This window comes from Crotalus tigris, unplaced genomic scaffold, assembly GCF_016545835.1.
Source record: "Crotalus tigris isolate CLP2741 ecotype Arizona unplaced genomic scaffold, ASM1654583v1 scf7180000018229.695902, whole genome shotgun sequence".
NCBI classification, from domain to species: Eukaryota; Metazoa; Chordata; class Lepidosauria; order Squamata; family Viperidae; genus Crotalus; species Crotalus tigris.
The window spans coordinates 177,476-195,854 of record NW_024096895.1 but is presented as its reverse complement, the minus strand read 5'-3'; the positions used below and the strand labels follow the sequence as shown (position 1 = coordinate 195,854).

Sequence of the window (18,379 nt, the reverse complement as noted above, 5' to 3'; positions counted from 1 at the left end):
TGAGGAAATGGATCCACTTCTCATAGTCCGTTCCCTTCCAACAGTTCTTCTGCTCTCGCACTTTCCTTTTCTCCTCTTTGCCATTGAGCAAAGATGGCTACAGATCCATTCTTCATGCTACCGCTTACATTTGACAGACAAAAGATACATATATTATTAATCTTTATCCATAACACCCTGGGTGTTATGCATTTTTTTAACCCTCAAAACCTGGAGGTTCTGAGATTGTCATTTTGCTATTGCTAGTTAGGTGCATCTCCTGAGTAGAATGGGCCACTTCAAAGATGTTACCATTTATGGACGTACTGTAGTAACTGTGTATTCTCTCTCTTCTCCTCCCCTCCATTTTCTTACCTAACCTGCTTATTTTCATTGGATCAAAATTCTTGTATGGATGGAAGCAGCTTTTCAATTTCTGAAATGCTAATTCTGTACTCAAGGTACATTATTTTCCAGAAAATCCACAACTAGAAAACAATTCTTCACCTCAGGAACTACAGGCATTGCTTATCATTACTTTGAATATTATAAAGTGGGCAAGTACTTTCTACAAGCAACTATAAGATACAATTACTTTGCTTGCAGGGTGAGAAGTAGCATAGCTCCCATGTTTAAATATTTATTTAATTTATCAGTTTTTGAAAAGTCATTTCTCCTTTATTTTTAAATGACTTTTCCCTCTCAGGATGTATCCTCCAGATTTCTTGGAAGTTCAGCTATCATCTTTTATTTATTTAGTCTAGGGATTGAAGTTCAACACAATGGGATGATGCCAAGCTGAGAAGTTTGACTTAGAATTTCTTTTGTATCACTCAGTTCAAGAGCATGCATTTATTATCCTATTCCAAATAAATGATCCGCAATCTTTTATTTATTATTTTTTTAAAAGCCCCATCAAACTTTATATTATATTAAATCAGCCACACTGGCATAGTTTTAAAGTAGTATGTATGTATTGTAGCAGTAGTATGTATTGTTTCCAATGTTAAGGTTTTTACATATGGCTATCTCATGTGAGATGCTTTGTGGATATCCATATCAGTTGTATAGCCAGAACAATTTAAATGAGGACCATTGTTATACAAAGTACTTTTCCTGTGTAATTCATGTAATTAAGTGAAATTCATCTAAGATTGGACAAGACCAAAGAACAAAAATATTTTTGGTAGCAAAGAATATCCTTTCTTCCCCAAAAGATTCTCTTGTCTGTTTCCTTATAATTTCCACAGGTTGCTAAACATTTTCATATATACTACTAGAAAAGTTATACAATATGAGTATATCAGATGTGGGATATATATATTTTAATAAATATCAACAAACAACTTTTTAATGCTGCTCTAAATTCAGGGTACTTCTAAATGAAACACTTTCTTTGATGTAGAAACATGCAGGTCTCTGAGAAATGTCAGCATTCCCTGAGAACCGCAGATGTTTGATAGGTTACTTCTTGCCCATAGCTATTCCTACCTGAATTTAGAACATTGATGCCCTCACCTTGATATAGTCTTTGCAGGTCCTTTCTCTCTTATGCATCTGTAGAGTACAGCATACAAGCCCAGTGTCAATGATGGTCCATATACCAAAACAAGGAGAAAATAATTAGAATTCCCCAGAGGCCTCACTCTACCCCAATACATTTTATCTATGGGTTTCCTTGAAATGGGTTGTTCCGGTCATAGAGTCACCAGATACCAGGCAGCAGGTAATAAAAAAAGAAATATCCTAAATGACAATGTGAATCCAATTTTAAGTTTTAATTTACTGGTTGTTATTCAAAGAGACAAGTTGAATTTGACAATTTTTTAATTGTATCCATTTTTTTACCTTTTTTATTTCCTCACATTGTACCTTTGATCAAATTCTTAAGTTTTTTTATTTATGCTTTCCGGTCTGAATTCAAAATTATCACCAGAATTGTCAAGTTGTAATCCTAGACACTTACATAGGATTAGGTCATATTAACTCAATAACACATTAGCTATTCTTCGAAGGTATTCACATGACTGATCATTATTTCAACATTCTGCACTGTTATCAGCAGAGCTAATACAGAATCCTATAGGAAAACCAATAAAACATGACCAGAGACTGTATATAGCAGCAGCATCTGGTAGACTGTACCACAGAATTAGCCATCTAAAGATATTTCTTCATAACTACTCTCATATCAAAGCTAATAATCAAGAGGCATGGAAAACTAAATTGCTAAGTGTTTATTGTAAGGCAAAAAGAAAAAAAAAGGCATGCAGATGTGTAACATGTATTTGTCCAACCACTGGATGTTTAGGCTGCTAAAAGGTTTATGCCAAATTGCTATTCTGTTTCAGCGGTCCAGAAAAGTGAAATATAAGGTCAGGACACACAACCTGCTGAGAACCACCTCCCAGTTAACATATCACCATGCACCTTGTTGTAGTTTTTGCCAGCTGACTCCCTCTCTATTGGACGCAGTGCCTGCAGTTGAGCATCCAAGATATCTAAGAGCTGCTCCATTAATTTGACAGAGGAACTAACATCTCCAGCGTAGATGGCGCCACGCGTATGTCGGGCAAGCTCGGTAGCAATGTTGGCTGCATTCTCTCCACTCTTGATCTGTCAAGAGGAAAGAAATTCAAACTAGCCTCAATCCAGCAAAAGAGTTATGCAGGCATGAAGAAGCCTGATACCCATTGTGAAGATGAACCGTCTGATTAACAACCAGAGGGCAGGGAGAACTTCTGGGAAGAAAACGATACCTTCTGGGCCACCTGGTTGACCCAAGGACTTGTGCAGTTGCTGAGATCAGGCCCACGTGGGTTCCAAATACCAAGGGTAGCAAGGCATTGGAAAGAAGCAATACCTGTGGGTGGGACAGCAAGAAAGACTTGTTAATCAATTTCAGCTGTTGTGGTTTCAGCCTATCATTCCTATCTGTTCCCACTACAAAAACAACCCCTTGTTAAAGGTCTCTGAAGAAGCATTATTAAGTTTGTCGAGAGCTGGCTTCCCAGGTAGATTCTTCACTTGCCCTTAATTACCCTACAAATATGCTCCAGCAGCATCTTTATCCAGCCACATCGTCATATTGCTGTTTTTGTCACATCCCAAGCTCACAATTGAGAGCTACACCAGTAGCTCAATGGTGTCCAAAGACAGCCTGAAGGTGTATGAAGACTGAAATCAGGTAGTTGCGATAGAAAGGCAAGTTGAGAAACAGGAACCAGGCTAGCAGATTTCATTCCAGTACAGGTTTTTGCCACTTCAAGGCTAGCGCTACAACTTCTAGTGTTGGCTAATGGAAGAATTACACCCTGCCTGAACCCCAGCTTCTTTCATTTGGATCTGGTAAGCATCCAAAGGCATTCACCTCTTCAATAAAGACCAGAACAATTTGCCTAAGGCTACCCCTGGTGAAGCTACTTATTTTTACCTCTCGTGCCCTTTGGGCAAGGCCTTTCCACCAGCATGCCCTGTTGTGTGGCTGGCCACTGGACACGCCTCACCTCCTTTGCCTCACAGAAGAGCTCTGGAAAGATGTGCTGGTTGTTTGCTGGTGGACGGCGAGTACTGGGCATTACGGCAGTGACTGTGTGCAGTTCTGTACCCTTCTGATTTATGGCACCTATAGGGTGGGTTGTAAGGGGTGGCTGCCGAGTGGTTGTAACAGCAGGTGATATTGTGCTGGTTACAGTGGTGGGATGAATAGTGGTTGTCGTGCTGAGGGGTGTTGAGGTGACTGGGCCTGCGGGCAGAAAGCAAGTTGGGGACAAGCAATCCTTTCCATACACAAAATATCCCTCCCTTCCCATTCAGGTCTTCAGTTGTAAAATTTTAATTTTTAAAAATGCCTATGCTTATTACAACTCCACTTTCAGTGATGTTGCTTTGCATTGATCCAATCTTATGATACATCTTGATTTGCAGTGGATCCCTAAAATTTTCAGCAGAGACTCTTTTCGTGACCCGTATTGTTATTTCAGTTCCTTTACCCTAAAAATATCAAGAGCTATACTTAAAACTTTGCACATGTAAAACATATGTTCCCTTGCAGTTCTCACCACAGTATTATTTATTTTAGCCAGAAAATCTCACTGAATGGAATCATCATTTAATCGTGATCACATTTGTAACAAAAGATGCAGTTCTCCAGGTTATAGAGTCCCAGATTTTCTTTAGTATCACAAATTCTAGTTGCCATGGTTGCAAAAATATTTTTTTTAAAAAAGGGGAGATAGTGATTACTAAATGTCCAAATGCAGAATATTCTGAAAAGGAGCTAATGATACCAAAAGAATTATATGTATTCTTTCCTCCTCTCTATTGATTCCAGCCCAAATTTTCTGACCCTTGTTTTACTGCTGGCAAATATTCCATGAGGCTTGGTATGCAGTATATTCCTTTATATATCAGTGTGTCTGGATCTTCCCTGTGTAGATTATATAAATTGCAAAAACTCATCAAATTTCCAAGGTATATTATTTTTTGATTTCAGTATATCTAAGATGGTTAATCTGGACCAGCTTCCTCATATTCCCTTAGCCCACATACCATTTATGATAACTTCTGTCAAATCTTTCTTAGGAATATGAAATACAAACCATGTCTTCACACTGAAATTCTTTTTAATTTTAAAATAAAACTGTAGCATTCAGTGCTAATTTAAGTAATTTAAGTAATGACCCATCCCATCTAAAAATATGCGTGACTCCTTCAGATATAACTGATTCATTATTCTCACTAAGGCTAAATCCCATTCATCCAGCCACAGCATGGGGATGTTAACTGTGGAAATGCTCAGTTTCAAATGCCATTCAGACAGAAGCTGTGCAACTGGGATGAATGGAGTATGTATGAAAAACAAATTAGTGGCATATTGGAATAAACAGATCTGAATCTGGCCCTATACCAGAGCATGACTAATCTTGAACCTCTTTTATTCAAAACAAGACTGAATTTTTCTCCTTCTGCCCAGCTTTGAGGAATTAGTTGTGTAGCCTCTAGGCTTCTGCCAAATACTGAACATCAGACAATCCATCTCTCAATTTAAACTCCATGTGATGTTAACTGTCAGAACTTCAGGCGGATGCTGACTCTGTTGGGATCACAGTGAGTTTGAATTGAGGTGAATAAACTTTCCAATACTTACTATTTGACTGGAGCCTGAAGAACTGCTTGCAGCAAGTAGCACAATTAAAAATATTTTAGAAGTCAGTGCAAAAATTTAAGCCTTTCTTTTAAAAGTGATATTGCTAATACATACTTGAAAGTTTATTGAAATATGATTATTGTCCCTCATATCAAATAGTAGAAGCTGAGTTGCCTCAAAAACTTGCAATCACTTGTAGAATATGCAAAATATATGTTTGTTTTATTTAATTTAGCTCAAGTAAAGAAATAGCCATCAAAAGATATTTAGCTGAAGTCAAAAGATAGCAAGCCTAATTCATATGCAACTGGGGACTGGTGATATATAAGTTTTAAAGTAAAGCATCTTCTGGAACCTGGTGCTCTCCAGATGTGTTAGCCTACAAATCCCAGAATTTTCAGTCAAAATCCACATAGTAATTCTAGTGCTCCAACCCAGCTGGAGCACATTGATTTAAAGAAAGTTGGTATAAAATGTATATTCAAGAATCTATTTTTAAAAGATAATTTCATAAGATCTACGTGCCAAATTGTATAATTAGGAAATTCATATCTATGCAAGTTGACTCATTCTTTTTGTCTCCAGGTATTTTTATCAATACTATAAAAATTGGAACAGAAATCCCCATAGTTTCCAAACACCGACAGCTCCTTTTTTAACCCACCCAAACTTTTATCTTAGGATAATAGCTCACCAGTGCTAGGATCGGGTGGACCAAACTCAAGAGAGTAACGCAGAACAAAATAATTATTCCACACATAAAGCTGATTATCACGGGGGTTATAGTCAATGGAAGAGATGAACTGGTAAGGATTAGGGAAGGTCAGAGAGATTGGTTCTTCACGGTTCATATTAGTATTGAAGGCATAGTCAACACGGTTCCCTGCAGCCTCACTGTCGTCATCAACATAGACTGTCCGTACCACATAGAGGACTCCACACACCATGAAAGCATTGGATGCCGAGCGTTTGTCATAGCCAGTTTCCCATGTGCCTTCAAAGCGTAGCGTATAAGGATTGAGCTGGCTTACCACTAACCGTCCATTGTTGCTTTCAGTGGCATAAATGACCCATAGCCCATTTTCATCAACAGCCAAGTCAATGTCAGTCTTGCCACCCCAACGGTAGGGTGAAGTGTCATGATAGTTGGCTGTATTGATAACCGTTTCTCCACTTTTAATCCGTGTCCGCAGATCATACTTGATAATGTTGCGTGTCCGCTCTTTATTGTAGAAGACTGCTCCATCATACACCACAAAGCCAGTGCCATCGACTCTGTTGGGCAAGCGATATGTGGTGGTATGTCGGGCACTTACATAGTCTTCCCATGAAGCATACTCTGTCAGGGTGTCTGTCCTGTATGGGATCCAAGGCATGACATATATTCGGTCTCCAGCTTGCAGAGGATCCTTGCACCAAGCTCCAGACTGGTGCTCTGATTCATGGGCTGAGGTAGGTTCCAGGATCTTGTGCAGCGTCCCTGGGCAAACGAATACTAGGGAGGGGATGTAAGGGAGGAAAGGATGTTTGGGTAAAAGGGGAAGGGTGAAAATTCAGAAAGAATGTGACAGAACAAGGAAAAAAGAAAGAGAGAGAAAGAAAGAGAGAGAGAGAGAGAGAGAGAGAGAGGATAAATTTGTAAAAGGTTGTTGGCAGGAGAAGTGAAATCCGCGCTGAATTTTCAGAGCAGCTGCAATCATGACACTTTTATCTGTTATTGAGCTGAGATGGCTCAGTGAAGTTAAATAATGGGAGGGATGGGTGGGGAGCATCAGAGGAAATCAACACTTTGTCCAGATCAAATTAAAATGGGAATATAAGGATTCCAAACCATCCTCCCCCACTTTGCTGTACTTTGAAATTTAGCAGGGAATGTTAAATTGTTTCCCTGCCAAAGTCTAAGTAATATCATTTGGATAATCCAGAAATATGAACAGGAGCAATGGTGAACTTGCAGCTACAACCCCATTCCCTGACCGTATGCTTTACTCATTCTATAGAGGTCAGAAGAGTTAAAAGCTCTGGAAAAGCAATTACAATGAGTAGACCTCACAAATCCTCTCCACTGCCGATACCTAGGGGACACATCTAATAGTATGGAAGTTAAAGCTTCCACATCAAATCTTTGAAATTAAATATGGAATTGCTGCGCTGTCTATCCTAAGGAATGAATTGAATAGTGTGAGGAGTAGTGTTGTTAGATTTATAGGATTGATAGTCCTTTATCTTCTATGGGTATCTCTAGAGGCAGGACACCTTTTTTTTTTTTTACTTTATTGGATACTTATAACATATTGGTTCCAGTAAATCTTGAAGTGCACTGATCAAAGGATTATAGCACTCATAAAAGAAATTTGCTTCACCAACTCCATGGACCAAGATTAATCTATGCCCGTCATCATGCAGCACCTAAAGCCAAGTTTTACGTTGGCATAACCATCAATAATAATGAGGCAGAAAGAAACTGGACCCATTTCTGCATCTACAAAGGCAATTATTAGTGGTCTTTCTTTTCCTTGGGATTGCAGTAATTAGCTAGAATATCAGAGCTGCAAGTTAGCTCAGTGCAGTTCCTAAAACAAAAAGTAATCATGCATTTAGAAGCAGAAATTAGGAGCCCAGGTTTCAAACTTCCATTGCTTCAGACTCTTTTATCTCACACCCTTCCGGGAAATGTTCTTCTACATCTTATCACTGTCTTCCAAGCAGTTCTGAGGAAATGCCTTCTAATGGAAAAAGAATGAGGGCCTGCCAGCCTGAAATATTCTACCATTATTAAACATTATTGAATGGGCAATGGGAAAAGAAAAACAAGCACAAAATAATCCAAAGCTTGGCTGCTTAGAAGCCCACTGAATGTAAAAGATAGGATGTTTCCTCTTCCTCTGAAACAGACTACTTTTAAGCCCTGGGGACAGAGAGCTGTAGATTAGCACAGGGACTGTCTCCCTTCTGGAAATAAGAGCTTACAGAATCATAGCAGAAGGATGAAATTACTCAAAGCTTCTGCTTCCCATTCCTGGGTGCCATTGGAGCAATTTATCAGCCAGGTTTGATTCCGAGCGCAAAGGACATGAGGCTAGTGCACATGGCAGGAGGTGGAGGAGTGAAGTGACAGTGGGGGGGGGGGGAAGGAGGCTGGGCAGAGGGGGAAGGAAGCCCCTCCCATTCACCCACATCCCAATTGGTTGCCCGTAGTCTTGGGAAAAGCCAGGAGGAAAAAGTTTGAAAGGAAGACAAAAACAGGCCAGCATTCTGCAAGTATCTGCCTCTGGTTAGCTGGAGCAAGGCTGGGAGGAAAGAAAAGCATTTAGTGGTGGAAGGAGGGGTGGAGTGGATTGAGGAGAGCAGGATTGCAGCAGAGAATTCACCTGTCCATTATAGCGCAGTGTTACTAAGCAGCTATAGAGAAGACACTGGAGCTGTCAAGCCAAATGCAAATTGTAGGGCTTAAAGGCTGCAAGATGTTTTCATTAAGACCCAGGACTGTACTGCTCTGGTGTACAAGTATCGACACACCGGTATAGGGCGAGGAGAAACTGGATTGTCAGCAACCCAGTTACTGCTGGGTAGAAGCTTACAATTTCCACTATGAAAGTTATTTTTCTCACTCTGCAGCCTCGATGGCATTCAGGCTTTGTTATAGCAGCCCTAAAAGGTCTGGCAATAGGTTTTGTGGATGCACTAGTGAATTCTCTGCTCTCCCGTTATTACATCTGCACAGTCACTATGAAATGCCACATCATTCCAGATATAGCAAATCTTATTGGAGTTGGGGCATAACTTAGATTCCAGATCAAACTATACCACCACACATGTAGATGAGATACACCAACAGCCCTAGAAATGATTGGCAAATAATCCAAGGAGACTGGCAACAGTCATGGAGAAAAATAGCATTTTTGTCAATGCCAGCTCTCATAAATATTTACAAATACCCCTCCCCTGATTTCCCAGACTCAGGCAGAGCTACAGGGCAAATGGACACATCCATTTTTGCATAAAGGTGATTAGGTTGAGCATACACTATGCCATAGTTTAAAATGTTTAAATTTCCTCGAAATCAACAGGACTTATATGAGCTTAAGAGTATGATGGACGGTTGTTTTCAATGGTCGCAATCTCTAGATAACTCCAGAGGGGGCAAGCAGGGCTGAGTCAGCAACCTGGTGAGTTCGCTCTTATTCACAGTGTTTGGGTCTCCATGGAGATGTTGTGCTGCACCCTACTTAGTAATAATAAATAATTCTGATTAATAAATATTCTGCCATTCTAGCTGCTGGCAAATTCTGCCTCCTGAGCTCATTTGGAGAACTGGTACGTGGAATGGAAAAGAGGCATTCACAGTGAGCAATAATGAGTTTTGAAGAGGGCTGAGCCAGGGCTTTTCTAATGTACGGACCATACTTTTATTTTATTATTATTTTGTCTAAGAAGGCTGCAAGGGCTATAACCAATAACACTGTGATGACGTCAGAAATGTTCAGCCTGATTTTGAAGAGTGAAAGAAACAGGCTTTATTAGAGCTGAGGATGTCTTTTAATGTCCAATAAATATGTTGGTTTTTTCCCCGGAGGGTTAACGTATCTATTTTCCTCCTTCCCCTGGTGTAAAGAAATGCTGATGGAATTCAGTGTTATGATCTTGGGGGTTCTAAGGGAAGGAAAAATGGGGTTGGAGAAGCCACATGTGGCCCAAAGGTTGTCTATCCCGTTAAGAATAAGGATAAACCTAACTAGTAAGCATTATTTTTTCCTTGAAAACTGGAGATACAGTAGTTCTCAAGGAACCAGGATGAGCGAGCTAATGGTTATTTGGAAGTTACATTTCATATTACAACTATAATGTGCCACAGTGTATACATTTTAACTTTTTAAGTACTCTACGTAACTCATGCAAAGTTTGCATTGATATAGCAGGCCAAGGAAGACCACCTGCAATTTGCCTATTCACTTTTAATTAGGAAGAAAGAGAACTTATTTTGTCTCATTAACCAGATGTTTGAAGATCTATTTAGTTTTCTTGCATACAACAGAGTTATTATTTGTTGTCTAGTACAGTGGAAATGCAAAACGATAAATGGGTTTACCACTGTATGGCAATGAGTCAGGGAGGAGAGAAGCCAACTAGCCTAGATGTTAATGACAAGGTCTGTTAAAGATCCCTATAGTGTTTTCTGTTGTGAATCCCCAGACAAGAACCGCTTAATATGAAGCAGTTGGATTTTATAGTATTGTATGATGTTCCTTGTATTAGCTGTCTATCTCTGTCTAATCCATGATTTTCAAACCTTGTCATAGTGAGTTCCTCTAAAGTCAAGAGCAAACTCATTCAAGGCTCACAAAGTGTAAATTATGACCATTTCAGAGGTTTTGTCTTTACTGACATGAGGCTCAAGACTTAATTCTTAGGACCAAGTTGGTGTTGCATCAATTTGGCTGAACACAATTTTTTACTTTCATATTGATGACACCTGTATTCTATAAGCCACTTTTTATATCTTTCAAGCAAAGATCAGTTTTACTTCCAGAAATGTTATTGATTTTTTTTTTTATATTTGTGTCAGTAAAAAAAAAAACACCAAATCCCTGGAGCGTAATGTAAGAAATAACTGCGTACATCGCTCCTGTTGTAAAATAAGCCTAGAAATAAATGTTAGCCATAGAGAGGATTCCATAGCAAGGAACCTCAAGGTGTATGACTTGTTCAAGTTATCAATCACCGATCATGATACTTTCCTCCAATATTTACAATGGACTGTACCCTTTTGGTAAGGAAATTGTTTCTCTACTTATTATTGGGAGGGGCCATGTTGGATTTCCCAAGCTGGAGAAGTCCCTCCCCTACTTATATCCCCAGAAGATAAAAGCAATCACATGGTCAGGGATCCATATCATGCCCAAATCCATCCAACTCTCCTGGGAAAATGATGGTCATGTGTCAAGGAAATAAGTTCATAATTGAAAATGATGTCCTAGGTGGAAAGCCAGAGTCTGAACCTGGGGGCTCCAAATGCCATGTCTACTGACTATCCTAGCACCTGAAATCTCTTGGTACTTATTAATGGAACTTGGAGTATTTTTGTCTATAGAGTAGCCTTCTAAGTCAGTGTTTTTCAACCTTGACAATTTTAAGGCATGTGGACTTCAACTCCCAGAATTCCACAGCCAGCAATGCTGGCTGTGGAATTCTGGGAGTTGAAGTCCACATGCCTTAAAATTGTCAAGGTTGAGAAACACTGTTCTAAGTGATAAATTCAAAGGAAAGTTGCCTTTAGCCCAGCAATTCCTAACCAGCCTTATCTATTTCGACAGTATCCAGATGTGTTGAACTTCATTTGCCATTGTTCTGAACCAAGAAGGCCGTAGGAATGTCTGGCTGGTCTACATGTAACTATTTAAATCTTGTGCCACTATTCTGTCATGCACTGCACATTGTGTTTTTCCTTTCTTTCAAATAAGGCTGTCAGTTATGGGATGGAAATGGGCAGATTGCCTGGAGCCGTTCTCTGATCCTGCTTCTTCAAAACATGCAGCTAAACCCAAGAAAGGGCACTACAAACTTGAAGAAAAAGAGGAGCCTCAAGAACAGAAGTACTATGAATGTCATGATTTACAGTACATCAAATTGTATGCTTTTCTATAGAGCAATCATGGAGATGGATACACATCCTTATATCTATTGATGCTTATAAGAACAGCTGGACCATATTTAAAAGTATACTGCCTATTTAATGAAGCTTATGGTTTGTGTTTCTTTGCATTTGTGTAAGATATTTGTTTGCACATGTGTATTTTTATATATATGCAAAACGTTCAGATAAATACACACTCAAACACATGCAACTATATTGTTCTTAATGTAAAGATATCTACATGCCTCTGGTTATGTATCTATATGCCTCTGGTTATGTAGGTATCTACAGGTAGTCCTCAACTTACAATCATTCATTTAGTGATCATTCAAAGTTACAACAGCACTGAAAAAATGACTTATGACCGTTTTTCACATTTACGTCCATTGCAGCATCCCCATAATCTTGTGATCAAAATTTGGATGCTTGGCAACTGGCATGTATTTATGACACTTGCAATGTCTCAGGATCATATGATCACTTTTTGCTCCTTTCTGACAAACATAGTCAATGGGGAAGCCAGATTCACTTAACAACCAGACTAACTTAACAGTGATTTTCTTAACATCTGTGGCAAAAAAAGTCATAAAATGGGGTGCAACTCACTTAGCAACTGTCTTGCTTAGAAACGGACATTTTGGGTTCTATCGTGGTCGTAGGTTGAGGCCTACCTGCAAGTGAATGTGCTGCCTCCACTTTTTATTTTCACCCATTAGACTGGAGATGTCGACTACAACATAACTTGACCTGAGCAGTGGTTTGTTTTACATGAACATCTCTGCCATTTTCAGTTTCTTGACCCCCATTTTGAAGCTAAGGAACCTTAGATGGGAAAGGATGGTGACAGGGAAGAGGTGAACAAGATTCAAAGAATTTCAGGGCTCTAATCTTGCCTCCCTGCTCTGAACACTTATTTGGCAACCTTGCCCCGAAGCAGTTTCCTGGACTTTCACAGGTTCAGCTCAACCCAGTTTCCCATCTGGGTTGGTGGGGTGGGATGGATGACTCCTGGCACAGGGAGGAGAAACACACCATTAAAGAATGAAGCGCTGGAGAGGGGGGGCAGCACAAAGCGTTAACTGGTTCCGATCCCTCATGGATGGGGTAGTGCCGACTCAGCCTTCTAATTCGGGATGGGGGCAACTGTGTTCTGGGGTTGGGGGAGAAGATGTCAGAAACAGAGAAGGAAACGATCAGTAAAAAAAAAACCACATCCAAAACCATGGAAACCTGTGGAAAAGAAAAGTATAAGTATATGCCTCCATCCCCAATCTTGGGAAAAAAATTCCAGACTAATATAGTGGGGGGAAAAACATGCTTTTAGAACAAACTAAACAGAAAGAAAGAGAGGGGAAAGAGGGAGAAAAGAAAGACATGGTTTGGGTAGAATCAAGCCTGGCTTTTTAGTTGTACTGCCTTGCAAATAATTGGTTGAATTCCTAGATCTAACTTGACAGCTTGTCTCGTTCAAAGAGGCTCATTGCAATTGTGATTTCAGATACTTACATTAGGTTAATAAATCTAGTCAATACAACACATTTACTGACCCCCTTCCTTCATGCACCATCCCCATCTTCCCCAATAACAGACAGAGTCAATGATCATGACTGCAGCTTTCTTTAAATTAAAAAAAAAAAGCAGAAATGGAAAAGAATTTTTTAAAAAACACAAAATCACCCAGGATTTGATCAGGAATTAAGAAAAAAAGAAAGGAAGGAAAGAAGGAAGGAAGGAAAGAAGGAAGGAAAGAAAGAAAAAGAAATATGTACAAAAATTAAAAATGCCCACATTGAAGTGGTTAGTATATCAGAATAATTTACTACATACATCTTTACTTTGGGCCAGTGGTGGGATTCAGCCAGTTTGCACCACTTCGGCAAAACTGGTAGCTAATTTTTTGTTGCCCAGGCCCAGATTGGACTTCCGGAAGCGGCATCCACACAGAGAACCGGTTGTTCACATATTTGAATCCCACCGCTGCTTTGGGCTTATCTAATTTCCATGTCATCTTGATAGGTAGAACTCACCAAAAAGAGAAAAAGGCTTTTCAAGCCGACTCGGAGTATATTTGCAAGGAAAGTAAACTCAGTTTGAGATACAGCTTGGGAATTCTCATCAAAGAACTGCGCAAGCTTTGAGTGAAATTTCCACTGAAAGATGGATTACAAATGAAGTCATTAATGCTCAGCTTTAGCAACATATGATTCACTTTGCTTGTCAGAGCATGGCGAAGGCTAAGTTTATCCTTGCTTAGGGTGATGTCACTTAGTATGAGCATCTATTCCTTAGATAGTATATTACTAGTTGTAGACTTCCCCAACTGGTGGCATCCTGACTAAATTACATCATCATCTGCAGTCACCATGGTCAGGGAACTGTCAATCAACACTTCTGGAAGATGGGGGAAGGTTCCAATGTGTAAGAAGCTCAAAAGAACATCCCCATTACATCCAGTAGTGGATTTTTTTTATTTAAAAAAACGCTTTCATTTCAAGAGAGCACTTTGAGGCTTGGGAGAAGGAAAAAAGGCCTCATTGATTGCAGGCCATCTACTTTTGCTGAATATAGGATCAAAAGGTATACATATCTCCTGGGATCTTGTTGAATGTCTAAAAACCAAATGGCTTCCATAACAGTAACAATGATCAATGTATGCATGTAAAGACTTTTTAAAAATACACAGGAAGCCCTGGAAGAAATATTTGAAATGCCCAAAATGCAATCAAAGTGTGTGTGGGGGGTGTGGGTGTGTGTGTGTGTGGGGGGGTAAATTAAATAAAAACAAACCACCTATTGTTCTTTTGTAATTTCAGAAAATTTTAAGCAAAGAAAGAAGAAAGAAAGAAAGAAAGAAAGAAAGAAAGAAAGAAAGAAAGAAAGAAAGAAAGAAAGAAAGAAAGAGAGAAAGAAAAGTGGTTGAGGTAGGCCAAGGTACCCAGTTGGTTGCCATGGAAACATGAAGAAAGGAGCAGAGAAAATCAGTTGAATGATAAAAGACGCAGGCAAGAACGGTTTGGAAAAGTGTTTTTCCCCTGAAGGAAGCAAAACCAGAGAAGGACAGGTATCGCCCAAGCATTCATGGTGCTTCCCCTCCACATGTGAGCACGGAAACATGGAACGTTTGGCAGGGCTGTTGTTAGATGATGGCTTTACCTCCTTTATTTGCTGAGTGGCTGTTTAGTGATTGGCAGATTTGTTTCTAGAGAGGATGCCAATTGGAATTAGTGAGACCAAAGAAAGAAGAGGAAGGGAAGCCAAGGGGAGGGCAGGTGGGAGGTTAGGAGAAGAAGGGGCAGGGAGAAGAGGGAAAGGAAGGTCACATTAAATATGGCCACAGAGAAAAAAAACAAGGTGCTGGGTTAGGGGTGGGGTCAGTGGTAATGTTGTTGTTTACCTTTCTGTTCCACTTCTACTTTATGCATCGAAGGGAGAGAAGAAAAAATATATTGAAAAAAAAGGTGCAAGAAGGAAAAAAAAGAGAAAAGAGATTAAATTCCTTTTGTTTCTCCCCCCACCCTAAAGTAGCCATTTTTTTCTTCAACTGTCCATCTCCCATCCCCCAATCTTCCCACCAGCAGAACAAACACCAGCCCCTCCCGCTTTGGAGTCACATCAAGGCAGAGAGCGTGTGGGGTTTGCTGGGGGAGGTCTCCCCTGGGTCTCCCCCTCCTGACAGCATCTGAACAGTTTGAGGTGTTCAGGGTCCTCCTCCCCACCCGCCCTTAAACTTGGAGCCAGCGACATTGCCCTTCAAAAGAAAAATCAGAAATCAAAGCCAACCAGGAAGGACAACAAAAGAGAAAAACACAAAAGGGGTCTGCTGGGCGGAAAGCATTTGCAGGAGAAAAGAGCAGAATTGGGGAGAGAGAAAGAGTCAGCAGAAATATGAAAAAGGGAAAGAGTAAGACTTTGAAAAGAAATAAATATATTCCCCAAATCTTTACTAAATGTCTAAGGAAGGCATACCCAACCTGACCACATCTATGCACTACCTGTTCACCTACTCTAAATCCAACCAAAACTATTCTTCTGTAAATATAAATCAATATATATATTTCTACATATTAGTACCGTATTGTTCCTATGTCTCTCTTCCTCATAGCATAGATCCAATGCCAGTCAGTTCTTAAGATGAGGGGCAGACTCTATGGCAGGGCTTTTCAACCAGTGGTACGGGTACCACCTGTGGTACATTGGCACCTGGCAGGTGGTACGCGACCATCCTAGAAAAGTGGTAGCAGGGGAGGGGAATGAGCTGAACCATTGGCAGCACCGCACAAGCCTAAGCAAGAGATGGCTGGAGCTGCAGGGCTGTCAGGGCTCAGCGGAAGTGCCAGGATCAGTGCTTCTTCGGGACTGTCAGGGCTCAGTGGAAGCACCAGGATCAGTGCCAGGCTCCAGCTGGAGCTCAGTGTTGATTCTAGTGCTTCTGCTGAGCCCAGAAGAAGTGCCGATCAGCTGGAATGTTGCAGCATCTCTATGGAGCATTTTTACGGGTCTCACCGCAAATACATCAACAGCAAATTTGTTTTGTCCAAGGGAAGGTCATACTACAGAATATATTGCAGTCACCATTATTATTAGTCCAGAGGAAGGGGCTTAAACCCCTCAATGTACCTCAATGTTGACTCCTGGTGACTGCCAGGACTATTCCCTGCAGTTTTCTTGGCAAGACTTCAGAAGTGGATTTGCCATTGCTGCCTTCCTAGGGATGATAAAGGGCTCTGCTCCATGTTCACCCGGCTGGCTTCATGCGTAAGGCGGGACAAGACTTCACAGCCACCCAGATTTTGCCTGATTCCTTAATGTCTGCACTAAACTGGCTTTCACCTGTAACCTTTAGAGTAATTTTAAACTTCTGAGTTTAACCCTTGTTTTAGAATTTTTAAACCATTTAGAATTATGTGTTAAATGTGTACTTTTTTGTAAGTCGCTGAGAGCTCTTGGAGTGGGCAGCATCTAAACTTATAAGTACAACTATAAATAAATACATTTTCTGCAATTTTGTAGATATTGAAGTGCAACATTCTGCAGAGTCTAATATTCGGCTAACTTGGAAGTAGCTCTGAAGACATTTTAGAAAGATCTAACCCTTAATCTAGGGCAGTGTTTCCCAAACTTGACAATTTTAAGGCATGTGGACTTCAAGTCCTCATGCCTTAAAATTGTCAAGTTTGGGAAACACTGATCTAGGGCTTTATGAAGTCATTCTGCCATTTAGCTACAGTTTCTCAACTTCCTATCTAGATTAAAATCTCAAATCACAGGTTCACGTTCAAAATTAAAGAATGCTAGTTACTAGATATTCCAATGCTGACGCCAGGGCTTAGAGATTCTCTATAAGTAATACCCAATCTTCAATGGACAAATGGAAGATTCCTAGGATTGGCCCCAAGTAATAGAGATATGATGGATGGCAGGTGAATAATTTAGAAGGTAGTAACATATGAGTTAAGTAATATATGAACTAAGACCTGATGCAGCTGAGCCATCGCACTAGAAAATGGGAATCTGGGAGTTCTACCATCAAAGCCAGCTAGGTAACCTTGGGCCAATCATTCGCTTTCTCAGCCCTAGGAAGGAGGCAATGGCAAACTACTTCTGAAAAATCTTCCCAAGAAAGCTGCAGGTATTTGTCCAGGCAGTCTTCAAGAATCGGACACAACTGAATGAAATATATACATATAATGAGCCAAGGTGGCGCAGCAGTTAGAGTGCAGTACTGCAGGCCACTTTAGCTGACTGTGTTCAGCAAGTCAGCGGTTCAAATCTCACCGGCTCAAGGTTGACTCAGCCTTCCATCCTTCTGGGATAGGTAAAATGAGGACCCAGATTGTTGGGGGCAATGTAAATATATATATATATACATTGCTTACTGGTGTACACCGCTTAGAGAGTGCTTGCACTTAAAGCGGTATATAAGTCTCATAAATAAATAAATAAATAAATAAATAAATAAATACATATATGTATGTATTTTCTTTCCCCTTGTTGAAGAAAACAACAAATACAAAAAAAAAACAATTCAACTGGTAAAAAACAACACATATCAACAATTCAGATTTTCAAGAAATTTTCAAGACAAATTTTCTGGAGTTGATCAGTTTATAACATAATTTTCCAGGCATGTTTTATTGTCATAACATTGCATTTGTATTATATTGTTAATATCGTAGTGAGTATATGGTTCTCTATTAATTAGTTTAACCTAACAATATATATAAGTTAAGGCCTGTCAGATACATTTATTTAGATACATTTATTCTCTCAAAACAAGATCTAAAGCAACATATATTGGAGTGATGATTTCTGAATAATCTACAGATATTGTAACTGCAGTGTTACAGAGAACAAAATTAAGCAGATATGCAAGAAGGAAATGTCAGAAGTAGCATGTCTTTACTCCCTGATGGAATTTTTATAAGAAGAAGCAGGAAACAAAAACAAGGATATAGTGTTATAACGAGAGCTGTGGTTTGAATGAAGCTGAAACCTTTCTGAACTCTATATAAATTATGGCATACAGTAGCAATCACACCAACTCGTGTTCTGAGCCCAATGGCAACTTGTGTTTAATTTAAGCTGCAGTTCAGAATGTAAAGGGTAGCTCTATAGTG

At 39.8% G+C, this 18,379-nt stretch overlaps 1 protein-coding gene across 9 annotated transcripts in view; it reads right to left on the bottom strand.

The window, feature by feature from the left end:
- The window catches only part of ADGRL1 (adhesion G protein-coupled receptor L1), a 153,846-nt gene that overhangs the window by 25,517 nt on the left and 109,950 nt on the right, over window positions 1–18,379 (bottom strand). For 4 of the 9 annotated variants that reach the window (XM_039349163.1, XM_039349165.1, XM_039349169.1 and 1 more), the window contains exons 5-10: window positions 15,157–15,171; window positions 5,823–6,623; window positions 3,413–3,724; window positions 2,739–2,842; window positions 2,410–2,595; window positions 1,498–1,536 (exon numbers count right to left, since the gene is read on the bottom strand). In XM_039349163.1, coding sequence (XP_039205097.1) covers window positions 1,498–1,536; window positions 2,410–2,595; window positions 2,739–2,842; window positions 3,413–3,724; window positions 5,823–6,623; window positions 15,157–15,171 — 1,457 coding nt within the window. Of the gene's footprint in view, window positions 1–1,497; window positions 1,537–2,409; window positions 2,596–2,738; window positions 2,843–3,412; window positions 3,725–5,822; window positions 6,624–13,309; window positions 13,380–14,915; window positions 14,962–15,156; window positions 15,172–18,379 lie in introns of all 9 variants that reach the window. The other 5 variants (XM_039349164.1, XM_039349171.1, XM_039349167.1 and 2 more) reach the window with 4 other exon arrangements.